General features: G+C 34.3%; 1 protein-coding gene across 5 annotated transcripts in view; it reads left to right on the forward strand.

The window, feature by feature from the left end:
* The window catches only part of CCSER1 (coiled-coil serine rich protein 1), a 1457637-nt gene that overhangs the window by 1074320 nt on the left and 358475 nt on the right, over nucleotides 1-24842 (forward strand). Inside the window, exon 11 of one of the 5 annotated variants that reach the window (XM_055385646.2) lies at nucleotides 1418-3144. The exons of the other annotated variants lie outside the window; for them this stretch is intronic. Within the exon in view, the coding sequence (XP_055241621.1) occupies nucleotides 1418-1453 (36 nt within the window). The 3' untranslated portion in view covers nucleotides 1454-3144. Of the gene's footprint in view, nucleotides 1-1417; nucleotides 3145-24842 lie in introns of those variants that run through there. 5 annotated transcript variants of the gene reach the window in all.

A 24842-nucleotide genomic window follows, 5' to 3' on the forward strand; every position in this document is an offset into this window, starting at 1 on the left:
AAAGAAATTATTAGTTTAAAAAAATCTGTGGAAGAGAAATGGAAGAAATATATAAAATGCTACCAAGGATTACCATTGAAATTTGTGGCAGTGGCTAACAGGTTTTTCAAATTTCATCAGTTATGCACATTTGACATAGTTTGCTTGCATTCAAAACATGAAAAAACAGTAAAAATTTTTGATACCTCCTTGGTCTGGGAAAATTGCCCTAAATTATGACAATGTTTCTAAAATTTTAGATAAAAGCATTTGGTACAGTATTCACCCCAGAGAGGTGAGTGTTCTTGTTGCTTAGAACAGAACATACTTTTTCAATGCCTTCCTTCCTAATCCAACTTTATATTCCCTATTTAGTATGCCTAATTATTATGCTAGGGCTCGTCTGAAAACAGTTGTTCTTAATTGTAAAATTGAGCTGTGCTCCATTAAGCTCCTGCCGAGCTGCTTTTGAGATCCTTGGTGGTTTGGAATGCGGAGATGCATCCACTTTCTCCCCCTGCCAGTCCTTTTCATCTTTCCTCTCTAATGCCATCCCTCAGCGTTTCAGCTGCTAAGTGGTTCTAGCGTATGTCTGATATAATTTTCTGGTGACTGATGCACTGTTCTCACTACTGGTATGTCAGCAGGAATGCCACCTGTGTCTGAGAATTCAAAACCAACAGGACAGTGTATTTTAATGGAGCAAGAGGGAAAAATGCAGAATTAAATGGAAAGAAGCATTCCAGTTCTAACTTCTAATATTTAATTTTGGAGAAACTGCGAGGGTAAAAGAAAAAGTGAATGTTACATGAGCTTTTAAATTAACCCACAAAGAAACTGAAGTATTTTTTATGAAATTTTTATTCCTTTTTTAAATAATTTAAACTTCTGTTTTAGATGCAGGAGGTACATGTGCAGGTTTGTTACATGGGTATATTGAATGATGCTGAGGTTTGGGGATATGAATGATCCCATAACACAGGTAGTAAGCATAGTACCCAATAGGTAGTTTTTCAGCCCTTGCCCACCTCCCTCTCTCCCTACTCTTATAGCCCCCAGTGTCTATTGTTGTTATCTTTATGTCCATGTGTATTCAATATTTAGCTCCCACTTATAAGTGAGAACACGTGGTAGTTTGTTTTCTGTTTCTGTGTTAATTTTCTTACTATAATGGCCTCCAATTGCATCCATGTTATTGCAAATGACATGATTTCATTCTTTTTTATGGCTACATAGTATTACATGGCATATATGCACCACTTTTTTAAATCAAATGCACTGTTTATGGGCACCTTGGTTGATTCCATGTCTTTGAATGGAACTGGAGATCATTACGTCAAGTGAATTTTTTTTTAATGTAATGTCTCAACTTTTGATATGGATGTTTGTACATTTATTTATTCACTATTTGTGAGTATCTAACTTTGTTTTGTTCTAGGGACTTGTCTGGGTACTGGGAAAAACAGAGATGTAGTGCTGCTTTCACAGAACCTAGAGTCTACTTTGGAGCATACAGTTTTACCAAAATAGGTCTCCCAGCTTCAAGTCTACAAAGTTGTTTTATGGTGATGTAGTAAAAAAAGTTAATGGTAACATCCATTCATGTTAACATTCCAAATGAACTCCTTGCTAAATAATGAAGAATGCTTGTCCTCTGGCTAAATAATGAAGTATGTTTGTCCTCTGTAAAGTAGACATTGCATTTAAGTGGCAGGCTTCTAGAAGTCCACAAGGCTTTTGTGGGGAGGAGAATGGACAAATTTGATTTAAGGATCAACTTTCAACTGCAAAATCAAAGTAGTATAAAAATTGTAGAATGAATTTACAACTTGGATTTACAAAATTAATTTGACAATAAAGTCATTGTAGCAATAGACACGGGATCCTTTAATAAAGTCAAGAAACTCAAGTTTCTAAACCTGATGTTGAGCTTCACCCCCATTCCCTATATCACTGGTGGGTTGGTATGTCATGTTTTCTCCACCCTCTGGACCACGACATTGTTGTGGATTCTTCCATGGAAAAGCCCTAACTGTTATTACTGTGCTTGTTATGTTGTCTCATGCAACAACATTCCTATATTTATGGAAATGCCAGACAAGTTTTGTCTGTTTGGGTTATAAATAAAACCTTTCCTCTACTTTGAGAACTAGACCTTATATGTGGGTTGAATAGGGGTCTTTTCTCTGGAATTAGAAAAGAGAACATAAATTTCACTCCTGTGCCTTTTGCCTCCCTCCTGTCACCAAAAAGATTGCCAGAGTTATTAAAGAAGAGCAGGTAACAAGGCAAGAGTCAGTGAGAAACCACACTTGAATTTCTTCTTATTCAAATTATTCTATCTGCCTAACCAATGTATGAAACAATAGTTATCTCCATTTCGATAATCTTTATTCCACAGAGATTAAAGTGCCCACATAAATATGTAGGTATTTAATGAACTCACAATTTGTTTTTGTAATAGGTTACTTTTTGAGATATAATTTTAAAAACCCTAGACGAACACCCTATATGTGATCACTTAATTTCAGTACCTTTTGCCCATAAAGAGACCATCAACCAATTATTGTGATTCCTTCCCTACTTTATTATTCTCTAACATATTAGTCTGTTATATTATCTTGATATTCCCGAATGCTGCTTAAAATTCTTTTATTTCTCTACCTATTCATAGTTCATATTTCCTTCTCTACTTTCACTAGACTAGAAACTACTTGTGAGCAGACTCTATTTTTCTTGTTCATGTTGAAACAACTCTGGTTAAAACAGAGCTTGGAAAATAGCATATTTACTACTCTGAATGAGTAAAAAAGTCAGTCTCCATAAATGGAACAAGATTATCTGTTCTAGAAGTAATCGTTTTTAAAAGAAAATGAGACATTTCTTCACCTACCACTTGCTATAAGAAGGGCTTATTGGAAAGACTATTTATATATCAAAAGTAATTGTTTTTAAAATTGTTAATTAAATTTCAGATGTCATGTCAATTAAATCCTTTTACTTGAAATTTCATGAATTGAGATATTCAGTTAACTGGAACTCCATATGTATAATATGATGGAAATTTAAATTCACAATGGGAATATTGAGAAATTACAAGACTCTGAAATATCTTCTTGTCTACAGAAAATGAATATTGATTTAATAAAGTTTTAGAAGTTAAGGAATCTATTGTTTTTTCTTTAATTATCAACAACCCATTTATATATAAAGGGTATCCAGTGTACTTTAATTAGAATATTTAACTAATTAGTAGATGCCATTTATTATGATAAAATATACCTTTGTACCTATATATGGTGAGCCTTGATAAACCATTACCGATTTTCTAAAGTTATTGTTATTCAGACACTTAAGAATAAGACTACTTTGAAAGAAATAATGATAGCTGATAAATAGTGTTTGTATTTGGATTTTTCCTTGAAAAAGTCCAGTGGAATTGATAAAGTACATATGCCTTTAAAAAAGATACTATACATATTTATTAATGTATTAGGGTTCTCTAGAGGGACAGAACTAATAGGATAGATGTATATATAAAGGGGAGTTTATTAAGGAGCATTGACTCACATGATCACAAGGTGAGGTCCCACAATGGTCTGTCTGCAAGCTAAAGAGCAAGATAGCCAGTCAGAGTCCCATAGCTGAAGAACTTGGAGTCCCATGTTTAAGGGTAGGAAACAACCAGCACAGGAGAGAGATGGAGGCCAGAAGACTAAACCAGTCTAATCTTTCCATGTTCTACTGCCTGCTTTATTCTAGCTGTGCAGCAGCTGATTAGATGGTGCCACCCAGATTGAGGGTGGGTCTGCCTTTCACAGTCCACTGACCCAAATGTTAATTTCCTTTGGCAACATCCTCAAAGACACACCCAGGAACAATACTTTGCATCCTTCAATCCAATCAAATTGACACTCAATATCAACCATCACATTAAGTACATTAATTCTGAAGAACCCAATAATGATCTATGCTATTATTAAAATCCAATGATAAGTAAAAAACAGGATTTTTGTGTGTGTGCCTTGAGGATCTGCAAAGTGGCCAAACTCCCTGAGGACTTGAAAACTGCTTAATTTTCCCACCACCAAAATTTCAAATATGAGTTCATCTGTTTTGATCCTCTCCCTCTTGTAACAAAAGCGGTCTGTGTTCTGAATCTCATACACTTTGTCCTTCTCAAAACTTTTGCTTATTGGGTTACCAACCTTTATTTGACATCTCACCTCATTCCCAGATTTTCTGCTTGAATATTTCAAACAAGATGTCAACACTGAGCTTCCCAACTGATGTAATTTGTCAGACCTGCAGCTGGTCAAGAAGAACCTCCCATACCTGTCTCCTCCAGGCCTTCCTCTGGGAGCTGGCTCTCTTGTCAGTTTATCACAGTGCGCATAAAATGTTAATCACTTTCTTATGAGTTAACATGATGCATTAAGTAGGGAAACACTGACTTTATAGCATTTTTTTGTTTGTTTGAGACAGAGTCTCACTCTGTCGCCCAGTCTGGAGTGCAGTGGCACAATCTCGGCTCACTGCAAGCTCTGCCTCCTGGGTTCACGCCATTCTCCTGCCTCAGCCTCCCGAATAGCTGGGACTACAGGTGCATGCCACCATACCCGGCTAATTTTTTTGTATTTTTAGTAGAGACGGGGTTTCACCGTGTTAGCCAGGATGGTCTCCATCTCCTGACTTCGTGATCCACCCGTCTCGGCCTCCCAAACTGCTGGGATTACAGGCGTGAGCCACTGCGCCAGGCCTATAGCATCTTATTGTTATTTTTTTATGTTTAAGAGACTTTCCCTTCGCAGTCTTTCTTACACATAGGATACATACTTTCCTATATTGTTTTACCCTGTTACATTTTCATAGTACTTTTTATACTTAGTAACTAAATCTTTATATGTTAATTTATGTTAATTTACCCACTTGTCCATTTTACCAATGAGTGAAAGGGGCAAATAAACAAAACTGATACGCTTGGATTTCATCTTATTATCTTCTTGCTATTGTTTGGAACACAAACAATATTGATATGAGAAAGGGAGGGAGAAGGAAATTGATTAAGCCAAGATTTAGGGGGTATTATGTCTGGAATTGATGGGTTCTTGGTCTCACTGACTTCAAGAATGAAGCCGCGGACCCTCGCGGTGAGTATTACAGCTCTTAAGGTGGCGCGTCTGGAGTCTGTCCCTTCTGATGTTCAGATGTGTTCGGAGTTTCTTCCTTCTGGTGGGTTCGTGGTCTCACTGGCTCAGGAGTGAAGCTGCAGACCTTCATGGTGAGCGTTACAGCGCTTAAAAGCAGTGTGGACCCAAAGAGTAAGCAGTAGCAAGAGCTAAAGAACAAAGCTTCCACAGTGTGGAAGGGGACCCGAGCGGGTTGCCAATGCTGGCTCGGGCAGCCTGCTTTCATTCTCTTATGTGACCCCACCCACATCCTGCTGATTGGTAGAGCCCAGTGGCCTGTTTTGTCAGGGCACTGATTGGTGCGTTTACAATCCCTGAGCTAGATACAAAGGTTCTCCAAGTCCCCATCAGATTAGTTAGATACAGAGTCTCAACACACAGGTTCTCCAAGGCCCCACCAGAGCAGCTAGATACGGAGTGTCGATTGGTGCATTCACAAACCTTGAGCTAAACACAGGGTGCTGATTGTTGTGTTTACAAACCTTGAGCTAGATACAGAGTGCCGATTGGTGTGTTTACAATCCCTGAGCTAGACATAAAGGTTCTCCAAGGCCCCACCAGAGCAGCTAGATACAGAGTGTCGATTGGTGCATTCACAAACCTTGAGCTAAACACAGGGTGCTGATTGTTGTGTTTACAAACCTTGAGCTAGATACAGAGTGCCGATTGGTGTGTTTACAATCCCTGAGCTAGACATAAAGGTTCTCCAAGGCCCCACCAGAGCAGCTAGATACAGAGTGTCGACTGGTGCACTCACAAACCTTGAGCTAAACACAGGGTGCTGATTGGCATATTTACAAACCCTGAGCTAGATACAGAGTGCCGATTGGTGTATTTACAATCCCTGAGCTAGACATAAAGGTTCTCCACATCCTCACCAGAGCAGCTAGATACAGAGTGCCGATTGGTGTATTTACAATCCCTGAGCTAGACATAAAGGTTCTCCACATCCTCACCAGAGCAGCTAGATACAGAGTGTCAATTGGTGCACTCACAAACCTTGAGCTAAACACAGGGTGCTGATTGGTGTATTTACAATCCCTGAACTAGATATAAAGACTTTCCACTCCCCACCAGACTCAGGAGCCCAGCTGGCTTCACCTAGTGGATCCTGCACTGGGGCTGCAGGTGGAGCTGCCTGCCAGTCCTGCGCCCTGAGCTCGCATTCCTCAGCCCTTGGGTGGTCGATGGGACTGGGCACCGTGGAGCAGGGGGTGGTGCTCGTCGGGGAGGCTCCGGCCACACAGGAGCCCATGGAGTGGGTGGAAGGCTCAGGCATGGCGGGCTGCAGGTCCCGAGCCCTGCCCCGCAGGAAGGCAGCTAAGGCCCAGCGAGAGAAATCGAGCACAGCACGGTGGGCCGGCACTGCTGGGGGACTCAGTACACCCTCGGCAGCCACTGGCCCGGGTGCTAAGTCCCCCATTGCCCGGGGCCAGCAGGGTTGGCTGGCTGCTCCGAGTGCGGGGCCCACCAAGCCCACACCCACCCGGAACTCCAGCTGGCCCGCAAGCACCGCACGCAGCCCCGGTTCCCGCTCGTGCCTCTCCCTCCACACCTCCCTGCAAGCTGAGGGAGTGGGTTCCAGCCTTGGCCAGCCCAGAAAGGGGCTCCCACAGTGCAGTGGGGGCGCTGAAGGGCTCCTCAAATGCCGCCAAAGTGGGAGCCCAGGAAGGGGAGGTGCCGAGAGCAAGTGAGGGCTCTGAGGACTGCCAGCATGCTGTCACCTCTCAGTATGACTAAAAGTTGATGGAACTGATTTTTATAGAAGCTTACTATTGAGAACTTAATGATACATAACAGTAGTGTACTTTGAGGAAATTTCATTGAATTGTTGGGCACAACTGTTGTTCTTGTATACTTAGCACTTTCCCCTTTGTTGTGAAGACAGAGCCCTTCTCTTGCTTTAGGACACTATACTTTGCATCGATCCTTCACCCCCAGTAAGAATATCGATAATATTGCCTTGCTTATATTACCATAAGTGACCAACACTGGCCCATCTGTTTATCACCTACTCCTGGAAACTGTGATTGATTCAGAACTAACAGGTATACCAACCAGGGTGATTAGAATCCTATTCTTGGTAATTGACGTAATGTCAGCACTAAATACGATACAAACCTAAAGCAACTGTGGCCATTTTGCTACCAGAAAGAGAACACCTGATTAAGTGTTAAACATACACAGAGAAAGACAAAAGACAGAACATGGAGGGAGAAAGAGTTCCAATAATCTCCTCCCCACACATAGATTCAGGCAAGCCTAAATATTCCTGAATTTTTCAGTAGTATAAATATTTTTGGTTTAAGCTAATTTGCATTGATGGGCTGTAATACAAAGTTTCTTAAATTTATTCTAATCATTGCTCAAAAACACATCTCAAAATTCATTTTCAAATATAATTGTTATAAAAGCCAGTATGTGTCCAATCTCACAGATGATTTTTACACTGGCCAATTTTCTTTGGGCAAATAAAAGTGAATAGTCAATATTTACAGTTTGGCTTTTTTTTTTTTTTTTTTTAAACAGTCTCTCTCTGTCACCCCAGCTGGAGTGCAGTGGTGCAATTTTGGCTCACTGCAACTTCTGCCTCCTGGGATCGAATGATTCTCCTGCCTCAGCCTCCCAAATAGCTGGGTCTGCAGTCGCCTGCCACCACACCTGGCTATTTTTGTAGAGATGGGGTTTCACCATGTTGGCCAGGCTGGTCTCAAACTCCTGACCTCAAGTGATCTGACCACCTCGGCCTCCCAGAGTTCTGGGATTACAGGCATAAGCCACCATGCCCAGCCCAGTTTGAATTTAAATTGTAACATTTATGTATTTAAGCTTTTGGTAGAAGGAAGTTAGGAAGAGATTCACAAGAACTTTCTCTGAGCTGCATTCACTTAGGGCAAAAGATTCCTGTTGGTAACATGATATTTTAATCAGGATTACTGCTTCTAAAATAGTTCAATATATTTATAAAAATTATGGAGAATATATATTTTTACCAACCTAAATCCATTAATTTTCATCACAAACCTATGATTGTTAGGATTAGTATCTGTCTCTCATATCTGTCTTAAAGAAACAAATTTATATAGATAGAAATTTCTATGTAGAGTATTTCCCATACTTTTGTTTTGACCAGTGTTTTTAGAACCTCTCTTAAAATGTAAATTTACTCAAAACATCATATATAAATCAGTTAAGCCTAGAGTTCTTCCAGTTCAAGTGAGAACGGGAGATCCACAGTTTATCCCTTTTGACCACTTCCCTCCCGAGTCACTTTTGGGAAGAGCATTGGTTTAATGAAACTGTTGAACTATACTGGGCATGTTAAAACGTAGGCCAAAGGTAAAAAGTGACAGATAGATTATTATTGTACACAGGTAGTGTATTTTTATCCCCATCACATTGCTTGGTAACTACTGTCTTTTTAAATGTCATAAATTGAGAAGAAGTTTTTGTTTTGTTATTCTAGTAAGAATTGCCCCTGGAAATGTATGCTAGTTTCTTGCATGCTGCTGTGCTCGTTGAAAAGGTGGCAATGACCTGACAGATGGGACAAGGAATTTATTTTGCCTGAACAATCATATAGTTAATGGAACATTTAAAAATTGACTTTTTTATGATTATGTGATTAACAGGAATAATTCCTTTAAATACACTGTTTGCTAAGAGCTAGAATACAATGAAGGTTTGGAATAGCTGTCTTCTGTATCAAAAAGAGTGACAATTCAGAAACAGCTGAAATAAATGATATGGGTTAAAGGGAATTGGTACATGGAATTTTCTTTGTGTAAGTAGTTTACTGTTCAGTGAGCAATTTACTAGTTCAACAACGGTAGCAGTGTCTTTCTCTTTTTTATTTTTGGCCTACTTCACATAACCCTGCAAGCAGTTGTGCTGAGGGATGTGCTGAAAATAGATTTGCCAAAAGAGTAGGTTTTAGGTCCACTTACTGAAAAAAAAGGAAAGAAAAGAAAGAAAATTTAAAAAGATAACTATATGAGATGATACATATGTTAATTTGCTTGACTGTAGTAAGCGCTTCACTATATATTCATATATATCAAAATATCATGTTTTACACCTTAAATACATACAATTTAAAAAACAAAATGTGAAAAAGTCATATGTACAGAAAATGTAGGATAAATGGTGTAGTTGAAAAATTAACTGACATATTCAATACAGATATATTAATTTAGTTAAATAAACTAACATCTCTAGGGATTAAGCTACCTTTATGATAATTTAGAATCCTAAAATTCTGTGAGATAAAAATATATAACATTTTGGAAGGATGGCCTCATGTTATTTTACATAGCATCATATATAACCTTTCAAACTCATATCAGTCTTTAGTAATTACCTTACCAGTAGTTCTTATTTACATTTGTCTTGTATTTTTTCTATCATAACATAGTTGTTTTCCTCTAACATCTCACTATCCACAAAATGCAGTCAATTTATTTGATTATGTGTAAGAAATAAGTGACTGCTATTTTACTATAAATATGATTTCTTTAAATAAGTTATCATGAATTTCCTTATTGAAAACAGTCTAATCCTCTGTTTGGCTGTGCATAGTTAGTAACTCAGGTTTTCCTGTATTTCTATTATTATAGTACATAGATAGTATTGATCAAGATACACATTTATTAAAGAGTGTTATAATATTAAGAGCTTTAAAAGGTTATGCACATTTTCTGAGAAAAATTAATATTTGTGTATTTTCAATGGAATGAATAACCCATAGGCATGGATTGGAAAATAAAAATATGCTTATCTGTTAATAAAATTATAATAACTTCATCAGGTCAAACACATGTAGTTCGAACTGATCTTTAAAGTAATTACTCCCTTTTAATAGGTATTTCAGTCATAAGTTTAAAATTGAGGTTAAAAGATGTTCAGGTTCACTGCCAAGCATTGTGGGTATAGAGATGAGCAAGTTGTACACAGTCCTAGCACTCATATATATGCTCTAATGCTGGAAACAGTCCATTAATAAACAGCTAGGGTCCAGTGTGATAAGGTTATGCTCAGAAAAATGGGGTATACTATGGATAATTACTTATAAGAGCAAATTTATGGTAAAAACATATTGTCTGAAAGGGAAATTGTTAAATAAATAAATTATAATGAATAATTGTGTTTTACTATAACTGAATATTCTGAATCTATTAAATATATTTTCTAATGCGTGTTCTATGAAGAAAATATGCAGAATAATGTTGTTACAAAGAAAAGGAGGAAAAATACATTAATTCTGTGTTATCTCCATCACACATACACATATATAAAGAGAGAGAGAGAAAATGTGGGGGAGGGAAAGTGTGGCTGCTACTGTGAACTGATTTTCAGGGCTTGTGAGTGAAGAAGCACGGATTATGCTCTGCAAGACAAGCAGAAGGAGGCGGCATATGCAGGAAGGTGAGCACAGCCGAGAGAGGTGTATTCCAGACTGAAACAAAGTCTGAGAGTGTAGTAGGCATCCAACAGCCATAATCGCCACCCTTGAGTTCTGTAAAACCTCTTTGAATCTTAAAATGCCCCCCTTTTACTTAGCTCAATTTATTTTCTATAATTTGTAGCCAAAAGAGCTTTAAGTAAGAGAGGTAAAAATGTTCAATAAATACAAGATTAGAAATTAGTATTCTGTAAGAACTTATCTATTCCTCATACTATACCTTTTGGTGCCTGAGAATAGTGTGCAGATGAGCTTGCTTAACGATCTCAAATAAGCTTCCCATTATAATATTTATGCTTTCCCAGGTAAGGCCTCCCTTTCTATATTCAACTTTAAAGCCAAATTACTGGGTTTTTTTAGTATCTAAGATGGCTGAACTAATAGGGGTTAGGGGAAACTGCCTTGCATTGCAGAACCATTCATTGAGCACTGCTGTCCAACAAAATTGTATGTGATAATGGAAATATTCATTCTGTGCTGTCCCGTATGATAGCCATTAGACGTCAGTGACTATTGGGCACTGGAAATGTAGTTAGTACAACTTGGAAACTGACTTTAAATGTTAATTAATTTTAATGAATATAAAATAAATAGCCACATGTGGCTGGTGGCTACTATATCAGAGAGCATAGCCTTAGAGTGTACCTATGAAAAATAGAGATATTATCAATGTTATGTTGGTGTAAAAAAATCACAACTATCTCTTATTTTCTTATGGACACTGGATATTTTCCTGATTTATAAGATATTGACATCACTAACTGAATCTTTAAAATAATGTTTTTTTCTTATTTTATTGAATACTCAAAAAAATGGAAAACTTAAAAAAATTCAAATTATGCCTTCAATCTCAAATCTTATGAGTTTTGCTAAACAAAACAAAATGAAAGAAAAAGCAAGCAAACAGGAAAGAAAACGTAAAAATATATCAAGGAGCAGGCAATAGATAGTGAGTTCCTATTATTTCCTTAGGGAAATATTATTTGTTTAGAAATCAAATAAATTTTGAAGACATGTCTGAAAAGTGCATTGTAGACAATACACTATCATTGTCAAATAAAACACATAAACATGTAGACACTTTGAGCCAATGTATCTACAGAAAAAAAATATGTAGGCAATCTTTTTGGTCTCTAGAAGTTGGTTTAAAAGGTACATAAGTATAATAAAGAATTAATAATTTTAGCATATGATAGGAAGAAATCAGTAAGTGCTTAAAAAATGAGTAAGTGCTGTAATAATTCCAAAGGGGGAAAAATCACTCTGGCACAGATGGCCTCAGAATACATAACTGAAATTTAGGTAGGGCCCAGATAATTTGCAAGGTGAAAAAATAGTTTTTAGGAGGGAAAACAGCTGAGGATGGGTAGTGAGAAGGTATATAGGTCTATACAAGGGCAAATGGTGAGAAGATTTGAGAAGGAAGATTGGAGACACATAATGGATTTATTGAGGATGTCCAAAGAGTTTGGATTTCATTATTAATAAAATAGGATAAATCTGACTGAGTTGTAGAGAAAATCCTTAAGAAACTCATAATATAGACACCAATCATGTCTGCATCTGTTAAATGAACAACCACAGATGTATTGGCTAATTCAATCTATCATTTTCTGGAACGCACTTTGTCTATGCAATGAAGTTCATCCTTTCAAAAATAAAATATTTATTGAGTATAAAAAATTAATAGTAAGGTACCTTTTTATAACTAAAAGATTATTTCCAAACAATATTCATATTTGGAAGGAAGGCTTAAATTCAGGCACTTCAGAAGTTTCTCAAAGTGGCTTTTTTTTTTTTTTGGCAGAAATAGTGCGGTGACTGAGCTGTTCTTGAAAATATTAATAACTCCCGCGCTCAATGTGAGAGGAAAAGCAAACCAAAACCTTACTTGGCTTAGAAAGCAAATTTGCTAAAGCATGCAAGTTAGCATTGCTGCAAATCCACTTGCATCGGTCTACCTTTATCTACTGTGCTGCTTACATATATTTAACGAAATGGTAATTTATACAAAAGTATGCAGCACTTTAACAAGAAGAAAGAAAACAAAATTGTAAGTAACCTGTGGGAGACAAAGAGATGAGGTCCTTGTTTAATGTTCATTCTTTAAGTCTGTGACTAAAAACAAAAACCAAAACATTTTTCCATATTCTTCTTAGATTTGTCCAATGTCTTTGTGTGACAGTGGAAATATTTTATATCTGCACTTTTCATATGTGCTATTAGTCATATGTGATTACTGAGCACTTGAAATATGACTACGTGGCTAACTGAAATTTTAATTTTATTGTTTGAAATTTAATAAGGCAGGTTATTTAATCTTATCTATATGGACAGCTAATTCATATCACATAGGACAAAAATATCAATAATTAGGAAAACTAAAGGGTCAAGTGTAAGTTTTGAACATTACATTCCAAATATACACTAACATCTCCCTTTATAAATGTGTCCAGCCTATGCTAAAATAATTTGGGCATTAAACATGAGAATATTTCCTTTCCAAATTCCTATCATTTCTTCTCATTGTTACTATTTTTTTAACCATGAATAAATTCCTTGTGAGAGACTACAGTGAGAAAACCAATTTAACAATAGATTTGATGTTGACTCACAGGGATTAAGAATGAAAAAATGTGTATTAGGTAAATGTTAGAAGAGGCAATATGAAATATCTGCAAATTTATCCATTGAATTCCAATTTAATAAGATGCTACCTTTGAAAATACTTTTTATATCAAATCAATATTTTAAACATATAAAATTTCGTAATTTTATTTATAAAAATAGCAATGTTTTAGAATTTCTTATCACAGTGAGGTAGAATTCTTGAAATAAAATGTTACTGTGATAGAGTTTTACCTGGAAACAAGAAATATGATATATATATGTGTGTGTGTATATATGTATATAATAATATATATAATATATATAATATATATTATATAATATATAATATATAATATACATTATATATAATATATATTATATATAATTATATACATATAATATATACATGTATAAATATATATATAATATATATTCATATATATTATATATATAATATATATTCATATATATTATATATATAATATATATTCATATATATTATATATATGAAAATATACAGTATTTTTTAAATTTAAGACTGTGAATTATAAATTCAGGTGTAATTATGATGGATAGATACCTACATATTTTTTCCATAGGGATAAAAGGACAGGTAATATATTCCTGGATGTGAAAATAGTAAACAAATTATTCAATTTTAAAAATATTTTTGATGTAGATTAAAACCTTTTAACTAAATATTGTTAAGAACCCACAAAGGAAGGCAGAATTTGTGTATTCTGTTCCTCTATGCCATTGACCTGCTGCATGTTTTGTTGCAATAACCTTAATTTTCAGTCTCTCATGTATTCATGCACAAGCTTTATCCTCAGAGTTTGGTTTAAATCCTAATTTTGATGGTTTCAATCTGTGCGACATTGGGTAAATTGTCTTACATTGCATACTCAGAAGAAACCTTTCAAAGGGGTTAGAATGGGTTAGGAGCAGAGGTGATTCTTATGGCAGAATCTGAGTAACTAAACCTGAGCTCAGACTGCTATTTCAAGCATGCCACAAAAGGGAGGTAACATATGGTCTGAATAAGGGAAGTAGAAATAATTTGTAAGTTGACAGACAAAAACATTAGCAGAATTAAATTCCTTTTTTTAAAAAAATTATACTTTAAGTTTTAGGGTACGTGTGCACAACGTGCAGGTTAGTTACATATGTATACAAGTGCGATGTTTGTGTGCTGCACCAATTAACCCGTCATTTAACATTAGGTATATCTCCTAAGCAGAATTAAATTCCTAAAATTAATGACTCGAGGGAAAAGGACTAAAAGAAGAAGACAATGAAAGATATATTAAAGAAGTGGTCAAGGAAAAATGCAAGGCAGCAAATGATGGTGATTCAGAAAGAGATTTCATAAAACATTTGGAAAGGGACATCAGTTAATTTGGAAGAATATATTTATTGGTGTTTATTACATTTGAATTTCTAAGATAGTTATTTGTGCAACACAGCTATGATAAATCATTGGAATTTGCAAGAAAAATACGAGTTTTGAAAATCTGAAAATGAGTAACAGAAAGTTTTATGCTAATGATTTAAATGAAAAGTTATCTTCTTAAATACAATTAGGACAGAATTTTATAGAGTTTAATATATCTTTATGGGGGCATGTGAGGTGAGTGGATAAATCTAAAGACATTTGGACTGGACTCTGAAAAGTGTCTCTTTAATGGAATCGTATATGCTAAATAATTTTGTAGTGATTAAAGATGTGGGTGTACTTTGAAGTAAGACACTTAAATATTATTTCAGCACTTACGTATTATGAAACTTCGAGTAAAATTCTATGCATTTGTCTCTTTCTCTTTTTCTTAGGGTGGGGTTGTTGGATAAACTTGTACATTTCATTTGCACAATGGAGCTTGCTCTTTAAATACAGGAAATCATTGTGTGGTCCAATGTTTTAGAGCATTATATACTTTCAGTTGAGATTATTTCAGTTTGAATATCACTTCAATAGTTACTAGCCATGTGAGTTTAAGTAAATATATCACAGTCTCAGTTGCATCATCTGTAAAATGGTCATAAATTATCATAATATTTAGAGTTAAAGGATTATGAGGATTACATGAATTGATCCACATCTATTAGCACAGTGCCTGACATAACTGCACACTCAAAAGCTGTTCTCTATCATTATTACATAATATATAGCTAGTTACCCAATATTTTATCTTTGTATTATTAGTTACCTATGTCATTGCATAAGAAACCTTGACTTATTAATGAACTGTTTCCTACAATTTAATTTTAGTTAGTTATCTAAAACATATAATGCATTAATGCTAGTTTTATATAATAGTTCATAAATATTCTTATACCATAAAGGAGTTGAAAAATAGCTACAACTTAAAACAACAGACAATATTTAGTTAAAAAAAAAGGAAACCAGCAAATAAAGGAGATCAGCAAGCATAAAATAGAGTACAAAAATGACACTCAGTGATTTCTCTTGGCTGGAATCTACACATTGACTCATAGAAGCCCTCAAGAGAATTCTAATTTTAATAACATTATAATGTGCGTGTGTGTTTGTGTGTGTGTATGTGTATGAAGACAAAACTATTTGGCAATGATATTTAGCAAAGAAACAGTGTTTAATTTTTTTTTAGATTCATGGGGTACATGTACTGGTTTTTCTTTACCCGAGTGTATTGCATAATGCTGGGGTTTGGGTATCTAGTGAAACCATCACCCAAATATTGAACATAGTATACAATAAGATAGTTTTTCAATACTTTTCCCCTCCCTCCCTTCCCCTTTTGGAGTCCACAGTGTCCATTGTTTCCATCTTCATGTCCACATGTACCCATTTAGGTCTCACTTATATGTGAGAACAGGAAAGGCATTTCATAACATTTAAATTATGAATTACCAAATAGGGTCCATGAAACTTTGTGTTTGGTTCTTTAAGTTGAAATTTTGTCAGTTTTGAGAAAAAATATCTCAATTGCCTCTGTGTCAAAAAGTGCACGCTGTGTTTGTAAGTGAAGAAAAAGAAATAAAAAGAGAATTTGTAGATTCATCATCTATTTGGTTTTTATTTTTTGCATGTAGATATTGAGCCAGTCAGCATTCTCCTCTCAGCATGCAGTTCTGTGACTTTATTTTATTTCATTTTTTTAACCACTCTTGTACTTGACCACGTTTACTCACCTACCAAGGGAACTTTTCTGCTGCTTCTCCCATTATTAAAGAAATCCTAGATTGAGTGAGGAAAGGAACAGAAAATATTTTGAGAATACCGACAATTGTCATGGTTTGAGTAAACATATGTATCCTGCTACTCAGTTTCTTAAAGTACAATTTTGAATATAATAATTATTCAGTGTTCTTGAAAACTAACCAACACATTTTTCTAAAGAAATACGTATCTAGTTTTTGGAAGCAAACACCTGTTTCTTTGGTGAAGAAAGCATATTTTCAAGATTGTTTACAAGGAAACACATACACATAAATACTAAAAAATTTAAATATAATTTTCAATTTCTTGAATAAGTTATACCAACATTAAATTTTACAGAAACGCAGAATGAGATTGGTTACATATATCAATCTGAAAATAAACAAAAAAGTTTTGAAGAAATATACTCTTATTTTAAATATATTCTATTAGTGTTATATTTCCAGCATAAAACACATATATAATCCATTAAACAGCAGAAAGAATAAGATCATTTTGAAATTTAAATTTAAAGAAGTATTTTGATCTTAATCTATTTCATGAAATTAAAGCCTGGACTATAAACACTTTTGTATTGTTTGATTTCTGATTACAGATGGAATAAATGGGATCTGCCACCTTCACCTCATAGCAAAAAAATAAGAACAAGAAAAAATATTTACAAATATGTATAAAATATAGTCTGTGTGTATCAATGAACCAGAACATACGAGGAAGGCTGAGAAATGCCTCGATAGTTACACAGAGTTCTGGGGATAGCATTCAGCTGGCCCCAGGATAGTGATCACAGATAAAACTACCAGAGCACAGTTATATAATATATGTTACATATCTTGTAACAGAAAGACAACAATCCTTTATTTGCAACATCAGTAATCTGAGCAAGATAGCTTTGGGAGCATTCTATAACCAGTTTGGCAACAGCAAGCTGTAGAGCGGGCCAATGATAAATCACATTGAATCATCATTCGTGTGGCCAATGCAAGGAGTCTGCAGTATTAGCAGCATGCAGCTGCCAATTTGTGATGAATGAGGAAAGGTAAAGGTTAAAAGAACACATTCGCACACAAAACCTTGTGTTTTACATGCAACTTCAAAATAAATTAGGAAGATGGGTTGCTAATGGGCAATATGACTCTAACCTGAGACCTCTATCAGAAAAACCCCAAAAAACAAAAACCTGCAAAAAAAAAGGTACTCAAGTGAAGAAACATAAGTATATTACTTCTAGATATGTTTTGAATTAAAAAAAAACAGAGTACTCTTTGGGGAATTTGGGGAGAATTCTCTAGTCATCTGAGGGATAAAAAATTATGTTAGTCTTAAACTTCTCCCAATGACATTAAATTCTAGAACTCAGAGGATTAATTCTTGCAAAGTTTAAAAATTTTGATTTCTCATTCTACTGTAAAGACACATGCACATGTATGTTTATTGCAGCACTATTCACAATAGCAAAGACTCAGAACCGACCCAAATGCCCATCAATGATAGACTAGATAAAGAAAATGTGGCACATATACACCATGGAATACTATGCACCCATAAAAAAGAATGAGTTCATGTCCTGTGCAGGGACATGGATGAAGCTGGAAGCCTCATTCTCAGCAAACTAACACAGGAACAGGAAACCAAACACCGCATGTTCTTACTCATTAGTGGGAGTTAAACAATGAGAACACATTGTTTAACACAGGCAGGGGAACATCACACACTGGGGCTTATCGGGGGTTGGGGGAAAAAGGGAGGGAGAGCATTAGACAAAATACCTAATGCACACAGGGCTCAAAGCCTAGATGATTGGTTGACAGGCGCAGCAAACCACCATGGCATATGTATACCTATGTAACAAATTTGCCCATTCTGCACATGAATCCCAGAACTTAAAGTTAAAAAAAATTAATTTCTTTTGTACCCCACCAAATATTCATTCGAGTACTAAAGCAACAGATAAGAGTTTTTGAACATTAAAAATTCAAGGAATTATTTGCTATAAGATGAAACAAAAGTCCTCCAAAATAAACTTTAGCCATAAACTTTAGCCATAAACTTTTCTATATATAGAAAAACTATACCACATAACCAAATAAATGGCACAAAAGTTGAATCCATTTAACTGTAGAGTAAGGATTACAACAAATATGTAATTATAAAATACTCATAAATACACAGATACTTCAGTGAAAAAATTATACCACTAGCAAGAGTTTGGAAAGAAAGGGATGAGGAAAGTTGGAGGCAGCTCCTTCCTTTACAATCAAAATAAATAACTGCATAGATAAAATACAAGGATTGATTGAGTTTGCTTACAGATGTAAGGTCGACACTAACAAAACTATATGCTCAACTAAAAACAAGTGTATGATGAGGTAGAACAGAATAGGATAGTTGGAAATAAATGAACACTAATTAGAGATTTTTAATTGCTCATTGTAGAAATTTTTAAAATTACCTTTTAAGAAATAGAAGTCATAATATATACATGATTTGTGCCTATCTATTTCTGTGTCATGGGTGTGGAGGAAAAAAATACACAAAACAAAGCAAAGCAAGCACAGCCCATTAGGTAAAAGATAATACAATATTTTTTATATTATTCAAAATTGAAAATATAATATAGATTTAAGATCAAATTTCAAATATTAAATGAATAAAATCCTTAATCAGAAGACAATGAATCACAAGTTAAAACACAATTATAACTCTTTAAAATATACAAAATAATGATCAAATGACCAAAAATTATATTTAAAGTCATTAGGTTTCGAATAAAACACATAAACAATGAAATTTTACCACAAATCCATCAGATTGGCAGAAATTCAAAAGAATTTTAGAATAATGTTAGTAATATTAATATGTCTGTTAGGGTACAAAGAAAATAAAACACTCACATATTCCTAGTAAGAATATAAGGTGTTTTAGCCTTTTTGGAAAAATTCTGGCAATATCTTATAAAATAAAGATTTGATTTAGTTATCATATTAATGACAATCCTTACCAAAATTAAAAACACATATTCATAAGGATATACGTACAACGGTATTCATTGTGGCATTAATCACAATGGCATACATAAAATAAGGGGAAACAAACTGAATGGTCGTTGAAAGGGATATAGTTGAATAAAAGATGGCTTAGCTCCACAATGGAATGTAATTAACAGTATTTTAAAAATTAATTCATAGATATGTCCATTGACTCAAGGTCATGAGATATTTTGTGGGAAAATTAAAAGATAAAAAATGTGAGTATAGGATGATTCCATTTGTAAAACAATGGTCAAAAATGAAACACCTACACACACATACACATATGTTTTTTCATATACATATGAAACACAGAGAGGTGCGGTGGGGGGGAATTAATATGTTTGAGTAATATGGAAGAAAATACATTATAAGTATAGGTTGTTCACACAGGTGACTTAAGAGTAGAGAAGGTGTTGTAGATGAAATTTATTGTGAGGAGAAGATAGATGACAGGAGATTCAATTAAAAAGAAAGAAGATAAAGACTCCTCTTTCAAAGACATTTTGCATGATACATCATTTATGAATTCATGTAAAGTTATATATGGATAGTTATATATATAAAGTTACATATATTTATGAATTCATCTAAAAGACATATGTATCTGTATTTAACATTAAAATCACAATAATATCCAGGTATCAAAGTCATACCAAGCAGATACAAATGAAAAAGAAGGCAGGACTTCTAGTTCAATATACTTCAATAGGAGACCATGATGGTACTGAACTGGACTTTATGCAGGTAAAATCCAAATCAATATTCATAAATGTAAATAAATGCATCCTAAGTTGAGGTACTATTGAATTTAGAGCAAAAGCATTTGGGACTTTACAAATAGATCTTAAATATATCAGAAATTGCCAACTTCACATGCAATTAAAACAAATGACAAAAATATGGAGAGAAATAGCACTTTAGTTCAGGTTAGCAAAAACTAAAAAGTTTTATAATTTACTATTTTGGCAAGGATATAGAACACACTATAAAAGCTTAAATTGCTACAACTTATACAGAGGGCAAGTGAATAATATTTTTCAAAATTAAAAATGCCCCTGCCATTCAATTCAGCAATTACATTTCTAGGACTTTATACTTCAGGAATTGTTTCACCCCTGTGAAATAATGTATATGTAAGAATATTCAGTGTTGTGTTTATCTACAATAGCGAAAGCTTAAAAACAATCTCAATATCCACTGACGGGACTTTTTCAATAAATTGTGTTTATATCTATACAGTAGAATTCCCTGAGTTGTTAGAACAAATCAGATGACTCATATATATTGATGTGAAACTATCCATAAGATATAGTAAGGGGAAAAGATACAGCATAGTGTATATAATATACTATCATTTGGATAGAAAGTAAACAAACGGAAATACAACTATGACTGTAATAACTAGTTGCTCAGAATATGAAACTTTTGTGGCTGGAGAACAGGAATAGGAAAGAAACATTTTTCATGGTATGTAAATTTATAACTGTTGAATTTTATATCACATATACACAATGTATAAATTATATAATCTGTATTTATATTGAATTACTTAGAACCCAAATAAAATACTTGTATAAAGACAAAATTTTAATGTTAAAATTAAAATGTATCTCTGTGTGTATTCCAATATTTGGATATATCTGAGCACTAGTCCTTTTAAGAAAGGATTGCTTTCAAAGTGGAATTTTATTTGGTGTTAGAAAATTGAGGTAGAACTCTATTACCGATATGGGGAAAAAATTAAGATGCAGAAGGGAAGGCAGGGTTTTGTGCTGTGTGAAAATGTAGACATATACATGGGTAGATATGTATAAAAGCTTCAAGAAGGGTACTCAAGAAAGTATTAACAATGGCAATCTCTGGGGAGTGGAACTCTTAGCTACTTGGGATTGAGGGGATTGGAGAGATGCATTTATTGGTTACTTTATATGCTTTTCTGTTTGGAGTTTTAAAAAATGGGCCTTCTTATTTTATGAAAGAGAAAGAGAGAAAGAGGGGAAGGGAGGAAGGGAAAGGGGCAATAAATGATCCTGCTCCAAAACAATGAGAAAGCACTCTTCTCCAAGTGACTAGAGTTCTGAAAGAGATTAATTTGTACTCACTTATTGATTAAGCTGTCTCAGTAGTCTTTGTTAAAGAAAAAAATCATTTTATTTTAATAAAAATGTGCCATAGAGGTAACACCTTTGGAAGGTGAAGTGAAAGTGAAAGACCTAATGAGATAATAATTTGCAGATACGTACCTTCACTACAGGACATCTCCTTGGAATTCAAGAAGAGTCACTGAGCGTGAATTTTATTTAAGTTATTGAATAGAACACACTCCTCCAGTCTCTCAAGCACAAAACCTAATGCCTAATTTAAAAGATAAGTTTCTGTAAAATGCTGATTAGGTCATTAACAAGATAAACCATTAAATTGCTACTAAGGTTTTTCTGTTTGCTTACTTTCCCTTTTACTAATTTGAAACATCCAACAATATTGTCTTACAGAAAGGTTGATAATTTGAACTTCAGCTTTTTATTCAAGTAGTAAAATAAAAATCTATCCTACAAACTAAACAAAGGAAAAATTAGAAAATATATCTCTGCTCACAACAGATGGTCTATTTAGTATATAAATTCAGTTTAATGACCAGCATGCATCATTTAAAGTACATGTTAAGGATTTTTTTTAACCTTCCTTTATAGATGTGACATTTGGCAACTACAAACGAATAAAAAATATAAGTCTTCAACAACAGTGTATAATTTAGTAAAGCAATTACTAATATATTAAAAATAAACCATGTCAATTACCTGCATTTTGGGTTTATCATTTACTTCTGTCAGGCATTCAGTGAACTCTTCTAGAAATGCAAATATAGTATGTTTTCTCACTTATGTTACTAAAAAAGTATTTCCCAACAGTAGACAAAAAGTATTAAGATTAGAAGCATTATATAAGAAGATAATAGAATGAAAATCTAAACAAAAATGGAAAACACCTTGAATTTTCTATTGCGTAAAATCCATTTGTCAGAAGAGCCCTCAGAGTTTCAACTTTGCATTAGTTTTCCAGTCAGGTCTCCTTCTTCGCTTCAGTCTCATCTTTCTTCTTCCATTAGCTTTGATAAACAAGCATTGTAAACCTTTAAAATTAATCTTGCCATTCAACATTTACTCTGATTCTAATGTAATTCTTTGAAGATACTCATCAATTTGCTTTTTTTCCGCTTCTTATTCCACCATGGCTCTAATAGATGTTTCAATTAAAATAAATCCTGGGGTCTGAGCAGATAGCTCAATTAGAGGTTAACTAACAAAACCGAACAATTTTAACCCCAGAGGAAAGATTGTAGAATGACCTAAAAGCCAGAAATATTTATATTTTGCAGAATGCAGGATAGAATTTATCTTGTTAGAAAGCATAAACTAAATTTGAATACCATAAAATAATATGTGGGATATGAGACTATACAGTTTTGTAGGTATAACTTGCACTTTTTGCCATTTATAGTTCAGATGGAAATTTGAGAGTTTATAGCAAGAAATGAAAATATTTATTGTAGTGACATTTCACTTTGAGTAAATCTAATCTTTCTTCTACTATTCTTTTTTCAAATTTGTGAAAGCTTTAAATAATTTCTCCCTGGGGTTCTTCCTTTATAAATCTACATGTTCCCATTTCTTTGACTATGCAGTTGTCATGGTTTCTAGACTTTTTAGCACACATCTTTAGAAACTCACGTTATCATTGCCTCTTGTTAAATTATGGAACATGGAATTCAACCATCATTTGTGGTATGATTAGTTTCATCAAAGCAGTCTATTCCTTTGAGAGACAATATAGCCTAGAGGTTAAGAATGCCAACTCTCCAGTCAGGCTTTGAATCTTGGTTCCATCCTATCTAGTTGTGCCTTATTAATGTGCAAAATGAAAAAAAAAAAAAAGAACACCCTTGTGATTCAACATAAGTCAAGCACTTAGAACAATATATAGTACAGAGAAAGCACTATATAAATTCTTATTTTCCTCTTTTGTCTGAGATATTGTATTCCTAAAATCTAGGTTAACATAATGTTACTTGTTTCCCCCTGTTGGAAGGGAGGTATACATAGCAAATTCATATGGATTCATGAGACACTTGTAATAAGGAAGGTAAAATTGTTAGTATAGTTTTATGTAAGTTACTGGCAAACCAAGTATCCTTTCTTCAACTGCATACAGGAGTTATTGAAAATACACTAAAGTTATGTTTTTTAATGCACTCAGAAGGAATAGAAAACCTTCAATTTATATTCACTTAGAGTGCCTGAGGCATTTTTACTCTAGCCTAAATTTGATAATTATGCATTTTTGAATTTTTATAAAATTGTGGACAAAGTAAATTTTATTTTGTTTGTTCTTATTTGTCTAGCACCATTCTATCTTCGTGATATATTAGATTTAAATTGGGACAAAAATCAACGTATCTTTTTATAGTTTAAAATCAAGTTTTATGTTCTGTACTTATCCAAAATAGGGCAGCCTAATTTTTTTTTAAATAGGAGACAGGCCTTGTGTAGGAGCTACATAAGGTCAATTAGAAGTAATCAGGCCAATTAGAAGGCGTTCTTTTGAATTCTGTGTGAATGTGTGTTCATTTGGTGACTAGGTAATATTTAACTATAGAAAATAAATATAATTATGTTTTCCCTAAGTATAGAATGATCAGAAATATTAGAAAAGAGATTGTTTCAGATGCTGCTGGATTAAAAAATAACTGAATTATATGGTGAGTGAATCATAATTACTATTAATAGGATGATTACTTCTGTTGCCATGACAGCAATTATCACCTTTAACTGAGTTAGACACATTTTGATTGGCATTATTAAACCAAGGATCAAAACAATCAAAATGGGTTAAATTTTTTATTTTTCAAAAATCATATTTAGAGGCGTTGAGAATTGATGCAAGTACTCTTCAAGTAATGCACACATCTCTTACAAATATCACTTAGAATTAGCACATTTCATACTAATTTCTACTTTGTCCAAATGGCTAATTGTCATCTATCCCAGCCTCATTGTACATGTAAAAAAATACTTTCAGCCAGGCGCAGTGGCTCACGCCTGTAATCCCAGCACTTTGGGAGGCCGAGGCGGGTGGATCATGAGGTCAAGAGATCAAGACCATCCTGGCCAACATGGTGAAACCCCGTCTCTACTAAAAATACAAAAATTAGCTGGGTGTGGCGGCCACTTGTAGTCTCAGCTACTCGGGAGGCTGAGGCAAAAGAATCGCTTGAACCCGGGAGGTGGAGGTTGCAGTGAGCCGAGATCACACCACTGCACTCCAGCCTGGGCGACAGAGCAAGACTCCGTCTCAGAAACGAAACAGAAAGAAAA

This window comes from Gorilla gorilla, chromosome 3, assembly GCF_029281585.2.
Source record: "Gorilla gorilla gorilla isolate KB3781 chromosome 3, NHGRI_mGorGor1-v2.1_pri, whole genome shotgun sequence".
Taxonomy (NCBI): Eukaryota; Metazoa; Chordata; class Mammalia; order Primates; family Hominidae; genus Gorilla; species Gorilla gorilla.